Consider the following 10303-nt stretch of genomic DNA (forward strand, 5'->3'; position numbering starts at 1 on the left):
AATAAAGGAAATTAGAGAAATTGTAGGTCTTACAAATTAAATACTTTACCAAATTACACCAATCCAATGAGGCTGCAGCTGACTTACTGACAAACTCAGGATATTATGTAGGTGGGATCAATTAGATCACTTCTTAGTTTAAACTTCTTCAAGGTCATCAGACTGAAACTCAGACAGGAGGTTGAACATGCAGAGGTAAACATGTAAACAGCTCCATCTAGTGAGAAAAGCATGAATCTGCTGCAGTCATGTGTAGTGCTTTTTGTACAGTGGAGTTGGGTTTCCTGTCACTGTGGGCGTCAAAGCGCAGTAGTACAGTGCAGAGTCTGATACAGCAGCAGAGGAGATGTGCAGATCCACTTTCTTATTAGTTTTGTCAAGTTTTATGGACAATCGTGGATGAGGTGGTTGAGCATCTATGACTTGATTAGTGCTTTCAGTGATCAGCAGCAGAAACTCTGGTCTTGATTCAGGTTTTTGTTGATACCAGTGAAGACTGTAAACTGATCCAGTATATGTGCAGGACAGTGTGATGTTGCTGCCTTCAGTTACAGATAAAGTGGTTTCTTCTGGTTTAATGCTGTAATCAGCAGATTCTACTATATAAAAAATACAATAATATCATGACCATTGTTAAATTATAAATTTAAGTGGAAACTGTTCCTGTTCATTAAAAATGATTAATTTAATGTGTAATATAAAACTTACCAATATCAGCAATAGTGAAGAAAAGTAAGAAGAGGAGTAACATTGTGATCCTGAGTGTTTAGTTCAGACCTTCAGCTTTAGAAATAAATGTCAGGGTTGTGTATCTGAGATTGTCTCTGATGTCTCCACATGTAGCTCCGCCCACTCATATTTATTCATATTCATCACAACTCATTCATTTTGCTTACTCAGTTTACTTCAATAATAAAAAGCACTAAAAGGCCTTGGATTCATACAAATGAGTCAAAAGATATTAGGACAATGACAATTTTTATTTTCATACACAATTTTCAGTTCTGTTAATGTGTGAGTATTTCAGTCTTCAGTTTTGCCTTCAGGAAGTAAAAAGCAGCTCACAACCAGCACAAGTAAATTGCAAGTAGGTAAAGAAAATATCTTTGATGGGATCTTCAACTGAATCATCATGTTTATGTTTCAGTACAAATCTCCAGCATCCACATAAAGTTTGTGTAGAATATAAAAGACTTACCAATGATTTGAACAACTATGAAAAGAAAGAAGAGGAACATGATGGTTGTGTCTTGCAGTAGATATAAATGTCAGTATCTCTGTGAAACTGTCTAAACTGTATCTCACCACATCGAGCTCCGCCCACTTTTACTGAGGTGTAGTCATGACCATTCTGTCATCAATGCCTCAGTTTATACTCGTGTAAATTCTGCCCTCATTTCATGGGAAATTACAAAGATGGAGGATTTTTATTTATTTTTTTAAATCAAATAAATAAAGTTAATATTAAATGTAAATACAGAGTTAATTTAGAGATTTGTTCAGAGAGTTTATGATGTGTGTTAATGTTCTTAATGTCCATGTTGTACTGAATTTTCTGACAATGGTAAAAAGGTGGTATAGAAGAATATCTGATATTATAATAAATAAGAAATTAACAAAGACAACTCAAATATTAAAATTTCCTAAGGTGTTCTCTGTATTAGTGGGTTAGGGTTAGGGTTGTGAGGAAGAACCGTATTTTCAGACTATAAGCCGCTACATTTTTCCCAAGTTTTGAACCCCACGGCTTAAACAAAGAAGCAGCAAATTTATGTATTTTTTCTGGGTTTTTCCCGGTTTCACAAACTTCAAGCCAAAAAACTGAACCCCATAACATTAGACCAATGAAATTGTCGAACGGAAACGAAAAAACACACCTTACCTTTGTGATAAACTCTCGAGAGAAATACAGTGGTACCTTGACCTACGAGTTTAATTCGTTCCGTGGACGAGCTCGTATCTCAATTTGCTCACACATCAAATCAGTTTTCCATATTGAAAATACTTAAAATGGCATTAATCCGTTCCAACCCTCAAAATGACACCCCGTTTTTATGTTTCATGTTATTAAATTGGAAAATACATTTCTAAATAACAAATCTTGTATAAAAACATAATTGAAAGAGTATGTAAAGATATACAGTGGAACCCGGTTATGTCGATGTCCTAGGGGGTTGCCAAAAAGCATCGAGGTGAACGATGATCGAGATAAACGAAAATCAATATGGCGGCAATATATTAACGTGCTTGAAATTTCTTTATGTACATGATGTGCTTTAATAAATGAAAATGTGAATGCACGTGTTTTTGAAGGGTTTTTTTACACAACAGCGTTGCCGCAATTTGTTTGATGAAGGCATGCTATAAAAATACATACAGTACATGTTTATCTGTCAGGAATCCTTTAATCGCGCACATATGGTGCTCGTTTATCATCATCACCAGCTTCTATTTAAACTTCCACACTCTCACTGTCCGCTATTGTTGGGATATGTTGGTTCACGGTGGTCGTTGTTATCGCTCATGTGTATCCCGGTACGTGCCTTCCCACCGGCACTCTCTCAACGGCTGCTCTTTTCTTCCCAAAGCGCACCGCGGATTCCCCCGATCCTGCCGGTGTTCATTCTATGCTTTTGCTGCTCATCCCACGTTCTGCGCCACCAAGCGCGGCTTTCGCCTCCCGTTCATCGCATAACATTTAACAACAAAAGGCATATGTGCCATAACTAACAGCAAAGATTCACCAGCATACAATACAACACCTGTAGCAGCTGTATGGTTTGATTTTTCCACCACTTTTCCACAGAGTTCTTCTGTGGCTGCACCGAGATAACCGACGTTAAATGGCAAATTTTTCCCCCCTTGTGCTCGAGATATTAGGGTTCGGCGACATAAAAAAGTCGACATAACCAATAAAAAATGCTTAGAAAAAGCGAGAATTTGGGGGTTCCACTTCAAAAACGTCGACTTAATAGGGTTGTCGAGGTAACCGAGGGCGAGATTACCGGGTTCCACTGTAATAAGGTTTTATTCAGTGTATTTTCCTTGGAGATGAGACGACTTGAGCTAACGAAAATGCCGGTGGTGTGTGTGTGTGTGTGTGTGTGTGTGTGTGTGTATGTGTGGAGGGGGGGTAGTGGCGATAAGCGGAAGCGGAGGAAAAACTTGTTTTTTACTATCACTCCTGTACACTACGTATCCCTAAACGTTAAAATTTTTACTTTTTCTTCTTTGCTTATCTTAATTTTCGTCACAATCTTCGCTTTCTGGCTTCACTTCGCCATCTAGCAGCGGCCTCTCGAGCTCGTACCTCAATTTTTTGCTCGCGTAACAAAGCAAAAAAATGGACAGAGTGACCGCTCGTACCTCGGAAAACTCGTACATTAATGCACTCGTAGGTCAAGGTACCACTGTAGTTGTGAAAGGAAGGAGGGAGACAGTGAACAATGACTTACTTGGTAGGCTACTGTTTAGATACAAGCCGTTGTAGCGCGTTGAGTCTGGGTGAAGGGAGAGCTCACTAACTCCAGTTGCAACAGAAATCATATAAGCACAGACAGGTTTCCAAAACTCGTACTTTTTTATTTTTCTTTGCAACAGCATTATAGGTTAGTTGAAGAAACTTAGAAATGAGCATCAGAAAAGGACATAATTCTCGGTCTCCACACATGCAGTAATACCGGAAGAATGCAGTGCCGGTCCTTTCCCCAAATACCGCTATGCTCCTAATAGAAGCGCAACTTATATTACCCGTTACACCGTGTGTAACGTGTCTTTCATTAAATCCTGTGTAAAGTACATTAGTGTAGAGTGATCTTTATTCTAGGGTTGTTTACACTCAAGTACTGAGGATTAAACTCAGGAACCATGAAGATGGATTTGGACTGTAATTAATATAAACAGTCTGCTACAATGGTTTGGGGCTTCAATTGCCATTAACTGTTAAATTGGTTGAATCAAGTCTCCATCAGTAAACAGTTGAAAACTTAAACAAAGATAAAACTAAAATGAATGGATATTTGGTGTCACCCAGATAAGGATGGGGTCCTCTCAAGTTTTCTTCAGCCACTAACTTATTAATTAGGGATAAACTAATAATCTATACATTTTAAATACATATTTGGAATCAATTTATTTTTTGTAAAGCTGCTTTGGGACAAAGTTTATTGTTAAAACATCTATTGTTAGGATCTCCCGGGCACACTGTGCGCACTTCCGGTTTCGCGGCATGCACTTCTGTGCCGGCGGCCATCTTGCCGTTTTTCCCGCGGACTGTTTTTTCGGCTTTAGTTTTGTCTCCTTGCATTGCCCTGTTTGCCTGTGCCTTGACCCGGGACTGTTTTTGGATTGTGTTTTTGCCTTTGCCCCTTTGCCCTACCTTTTTATATTAAAGTCTGTTTTGTCTAACTCCTGTTTGCATCCTGCATTTGGGTCCTCCCATCCACTCTACTCACCTAGCCCAGCACCTGTGTTTCCTGACATCTATACAAATAAAAACATGTTGAACTGGATGTTTCAAACAACTTTTTAGGGGAAAAAAAACTTTTGAGAAATGATTCATATTTTTCCTTCAGAAGATGAACACTGCACTTGTAAAGAAGCCAGTTTTGGATACTTTTCTAGAAATACAACAAACTGCTTTGTTGTATTTCACAGTGATTTCCTGTCACTGTGGGCACCAGAGCACAGTAGTATAGATCAGAGTCTGATACAGCAGCAGAGGAGATGATCAGATCCACTTGCTTATTAGTTTTATCCACATTAACATCCAGACGTGGTGGAATGGAGTCACCCTTATCTCCACTTAAATCATAAATGTAAAAAAGGAACTCAGGGTTAGATCTCGGATGTTGTCTGTACCAGTGCAGGTAGCTGTATGTAGCACTTGTGCTGTAGCTGCAGGACAGAGTAACATCATCACCTTCATTTACAACTTCATGAGTGAAACTTGGGTTTATTGAATCTCCCATTGAGTCACCTGTTATAGAAGAGAACATAATGCATTTAACTTTTAATGTGTGCACAAACAATAAATAAATAATCTTACATTCTGCTTTTTCTCCTCACCACACACTCATTTATCACTAATTCAATACTTAACATATTGAAGGAACAAAAAATATTAATATATAACTCACCTAGTGAAAGCCACAGACACGTAAATATAACAGTGAACATGATGAATGTTTTTTCCTGAATAAAAATATTCTGAGCTCTTTCTGTACACTAATATGTTAACATCATACAAGTTTATGAAGCTCCACCCTACAGCATCACGTGACAGAGTCAACATTATTACTGTCAGATTGTTGGTTTTTACTGAAACATACTGACTTTACATTCAGAATCACACGGGGAATCTGTCCTGAGCACATAATAAACAAACACAAACCATGAAAATTATGTAATTATAATAATTTTAACAATAGTCCACTATAAAAAATAAATATAAACAAATTAATTTAGGATGTAGTTAAATTATGTAAAAAATTCTGTATATTAAACAGTATAACAAACATTTTCTGAGGTATTTCACTGAGGTGAGGAACAAACCAGCTGCTGCTCTTGGTGATGCTATAAAGATGTCAGTGAGCCATTAGGGCTTAAAGCGAAGTGTGCACAGTGTGTGTAATGTGTCCTGGATTGAGTAAATGTTGTAGTAAAAGAAACAGAAATCAAGACTTTCTATTGAAGATGAAATGAATATTGTTACTAATCAGAGGTAAGTGATGTTTGCCCTGAAATGTAAACTACTGACTGACGACATGGGCCACACTGGGAGCTGTTCACCTCATTCGTCTTTCCTTCTGGTAACCATTTCAATGGTGTACAGCGTTGAGCTTTGTGAAAGTCAACTTACAAGCGTGATGCAAAACGTGGCCAAAGTCAGATTTAGCGTGCTATGTTGAAAGCACCATACCATGACTCTAATACCAGCTGGGGTAGCTGTGGCTCCTCGAGCAAAGTGGATGCAAAATTCAACGCCCTTATTGAAGCAAAAAGAAGGCTTTCCATACCGGGAGTCGAACGCGGGCCGCCTGGGTGAAAACCAGGAATCCTAACCGCTAGACCATATGGGAAACAGATGCCAAAACCTGATCACAAAGGGCTGTGTCAGATGAGGACCAACTTTGGATCCATTGAAACACATCCCTTTGATCTCAGTGTGTCAAACTGTGGCATCGTGCATAAGGTCAAAAAGTATTTTGTCTGTAGATGGCGTTAGACTCAACACATAAAACGCGCAAATAAAATCTAAGGACGAGGTGGCCGAGTGGTTAAGGCAATGGACTAATCCTAATCCATTGTGCTCTGAACGTGTGGGTTCGAATCCCATCTTTATCGGTTAGTTTGCTTTATTGAAATAATCAGAAATGTTACTCAAAGTCCAAGATCACAAATCATATACATTCATTATGTTCTATACAATTTACAAAAAAATATAACTACAAATAAATAATTACTGTATTTACAATGTACATTTCCTCAGCACAAACCTGTAATTATTTAAATTTTAAATGTATTATTATTATTATATTTTATTTAATCATATAAATGTACAAATATCAAGTCAGAGCTGTAATACTGTCTACAGTTCTGTCATCATTGTAATCATAAAAATAAAATAACATTTCAGATTTTAATTTCTTCATTCCTCATTTTGACCAGATCATCACTTTACAGTATAAGTGAAAGTTAATTGAGACTCCATTACAACTCACAACTATTCCACTGTTGCTGATCAACACAATGCATCTTTTGGATATGTTGTATCTCATGATTTAACAAACATACTGTACATAAACCTCTGCACACTTTTGTTTATTATTTACTTTATTTTATATTTCTTTATTTATGTGTGAAGGATAGAATTTTGGTTCAATAATATATGTGACTGTGATCAGAAAACAGAGGCACATCTCACAATTTATATATTCAGAACTATAAATTAATATCAGACAGAAACACTGGACTTCTGGAAGTTACTGTACAGATAAAGTACAGACTTCTGCACTGGTTTCCAGTAAAACCCATCACTTATACAGCTTTAAAACGTCAGATTTTAATTTCTTTATTTCTCATTTTGTTTTGCTGTTTTGCGTCTCTTCTCCTTTCCTTTTCTCTGAGCTAAGTCTTCTTAAAACAGAAAGTATTGTTTTGTAAATAAATTAGAGTGAGAAAATCATGAATCTGCTGCTGTCATGTGTAGTGCTTTTTGTACAGTGGAGTTTGGTTTCCTGTCACTGTGGGCGTCAGAGCGCAGTAGTACAGTGCAGAGTCTGATACAGCAGCAGAGGAGATGTGCAGATCCACTTGTTTATTTCCATGAACTTTAGCACTCGTTCTTGGTGGGATGTTGGGACTTAAAGCTCCACTTTCATAAATATAAAGAATGAACTCAGGATTAGATTTTGGATCTTGTTTGTACCACTGCAGATTCCCTACAGAACCACTAAAGTCTTTGTAGCTGCAGGACAGAGTAACATCATCACCTTCATCTACAACTTTATGAGTGACAAGTGACTTTATTGAATCCGCCATGGAGTCACCTGTCATAGAGATGAAAACATTTAATGATTATATAATCTATTATTATATAACTGCAGAGTCACAGAATAATTAATCACATATTATGCAATAAATAAATTAAAAAATAATCTGAATGTAACTCACCTATTGAAAACCACAGACACATGAAAATGATAGTGAACATGATAAATGCTCTTTGCTGAATGAAACTATACTGAACTTTCTGCACTCTGTAGCATCATAAATGTTCATGAAGCTCCACCTCACAGCATCACATGACCAAGTCACCAATGTTACTGACAGATTGTTGATTCTAAATGAAGCATTCCGAATTAATGCATTATTTTAATCTGTAAAAATTTTCATTTCTGTTATATTTGTTTTTATAAGTGATGTTGCTGCATTGGGGGCTTCAGCCTCATCAGAAATTGCTGTGAATAAGTATGTAAGTAATAATAAGTATAAGTGAATAAGTAAGTTATTGTGAATAATTATGTAAATTATGTGAAATTGTATACAGTACTGTCATTAATTTATTTATTTTTTCTGTAAAAACAAATCATGTTTATTTAATACGATAACCAACTTTTTTCTAGGTATTTCAATAAGATGAGGAACAAACCAGCTGCTGCTCTTTGTAATACCAGTGTGTGCACAGTGCACAGTGTGGGAGGTTTGCTGGGTTCAGTGAAGGTTGCAGTGTGTATTCACTTGTGTGAGTGTGTGTAAGTGTATTGTTGTGCAAAGTAGAATTCATAAACAAAGGGCACAACATTGCTGGCAGATGTGGCAGGATCCTGGTACATGTCTGACAATAAGATAAGTGACTGCACCACCTTGTGGAGAAAGACTTTAAAACAGGAATTAAAAAAATTGTACAAACAATTTATTTTACATTATAATTAATACAGATTTTAAAAAGGTTTACTTTATTGACTCTTCAACCAGTAACCATTAAATGTATATTTTAATTTTAAAATATGACCTGTCGGGGGAACTAAGCTAATGCTTAAGCTAAAGCTAATGCTCTCATCACTGTGGGAAGAAACTGCAGAAAGGCATGCTTTCGAGCCTGTGAGCGAGTGCTGGACTGAGCAGGTGAGGATGGAGAAAGTGACAAGTCCGTCTCCAAAACCCCGTTGCAAAGTCCATTTACGAGGACCAGGAACTGGTTTCTCGGAGAGTGCCACTCAGGAGTGGATCGATGGCGTTGACATGCGAGCGCAATTCTCTCTCAAGAACTGACTTAGTGTGCTCCGCTCCTAAGATTATTATTTTTTTTTCTGACGAGCAAATGACAGACAATTCAACACATACATACAGAGCGCTTCGTTGCGCTGGCTTCACTCCATGTGCATCCTAACTTCCTGGCCATGACACACCCCGCCGGTGACGGCCCGCATCCAATTATGACTGATTACACACATTATTTCAGAGGGTCGACAACACGCTCGTGTTCCCAAAGCGCTCCAACACAGCTCAAGTTCCTGAACAGGAAAAAAATTTATAAAATAGTGAAACTGTTAAAAGTCAGTAAAAATAGTAAGTAAAAATAAATATTCACATTTATAAATACATTTCTTGTCACATTTTTACTTTTCAGAAACTTTCAGGCTGTTAGGTGAAGACGCATCCAAAAATAATAAACTTTTTAAATTATTAGAGAAAGAAATGTTTCCTTCCTGATAGCATGTGAATGACTTCATATAATCAGCAAAACTGCTTCCCATAAAGCAAAACTGTGTGAAGGTTTTTGTACAGAGCAGCTGGATTTCCTGTCACTGTGGGCACCAGAGCACAGTAGTATAGAGCAGAGTCTGATACAGCAGCAGAGGAGATGATCAGATCCACTTGTTTATTAGTTTTAGCAACTTCAGCATTCAGACGTGGTGGCATGGGGTTAGTTTTATCTCCCAATGGATCGATATAAAGAAGGAATTTAGGATAAGCTTTGGGATAATATCTGTACCAGTGCAGGTTTCTTACTGTACCACTAAACTTTGTACAACTGCATGACAGAGTCACATTTTCTCCTTCATCTACAACTTTATGAGTGGAAAGTGGTTCTATTGGATCTGCAGTCACCTGTCATAGAGAAGAGAACACGGTCAATCCAGAAATACAGTCAGACTCACATTCTACTGTCATTATATTTGAGTCTACAGCCAAAAGTGTAAATGTCTAAAATTATAATAAAGAATATTGATATTGATTTTTTTTTTCTTCTATTTTGTTGTTCCACTGAGTTAGGGGGTAAAAAAACTGCTGTTTTTGGTAATACTATGAAAGATGACATCAAGCCGAGCCATCTGACTCATGACTGTAATAAAATCATTCTGCTTAATAAAAGTGTATAAAGTAGTGTGTAGAAGTAGAGCTGGTTATCATCTAAACATGAAACTGTGGTGCAACATGTCCAGAGAATATGAACATGCAGTAGTAATGTGCTTGTCCATGCTGGAGACAAATATATTTTAAAGTAGTGTAAAGTAGAATTTAGAAATGTAAAGATGTGGGATGTGAGAAGTGTATTTCTAGTACTGTACTTGGAACATAATTAGATGACATACTCTGCCATCTTGTGGTGAAAGATTGAGAAACACACTAAGTTTTTGTTTTGTTATTGTACTCGGGACTATCACTATTCCCCAGATTGCATTGAAAAAAGGCTGCAGAGAAAAGAGGGATTTAATTCACAAAACATAACAACAAATTCAGAGCATATTCATTCCACTCTATGAAAAAGCTTCTGCTGCTTCCCTTCAGTTCAGAT

The 10303-nt window shown here is 37.2% G+C and overlaps 1 non-coding gene and 1 gene segment (V, D, J or C); both read right to left on the reverse strand.

The window, feature by feature from the left end:
• Positions 1–6008: 6008 nt before the first annotated feature.
• trnae-uuc lies at positions 6009–6080 on the reverse strand. Its single transcript has one exon. It is a non-coding gene; the product is annotated as a tRNA-Glu (tRNA).
• A 1117-nt stretch (positions 6081–7197) lies between these two features.
• LOC124386880 lies at positions 7198–7724 on the reverse strand. The segment is given in 2 exon segments: positions 7198–7550; positions 7675–7724. Coding segments are annotated over 2 exon segments (390 nt in total).
• Between the last annotated feature and the right edge of the window lie 2579 nt (positions 7725–10303).

The sequence above is a fragment of the Silurus meridionalis genome, chromosome 6, assembly GCF_014805685.1.
Source record: "Silurus meridionalis isolate SWU-2019-XX chromosome 6, ASM1480568v1, whole genome shotgun sequence".
Lineage (NCBI taxonomy): Eukaryota > Metazoa > Chordata > Actinopteri > Siluriformes > Siluridae > Silurus > Silurus meridionalis.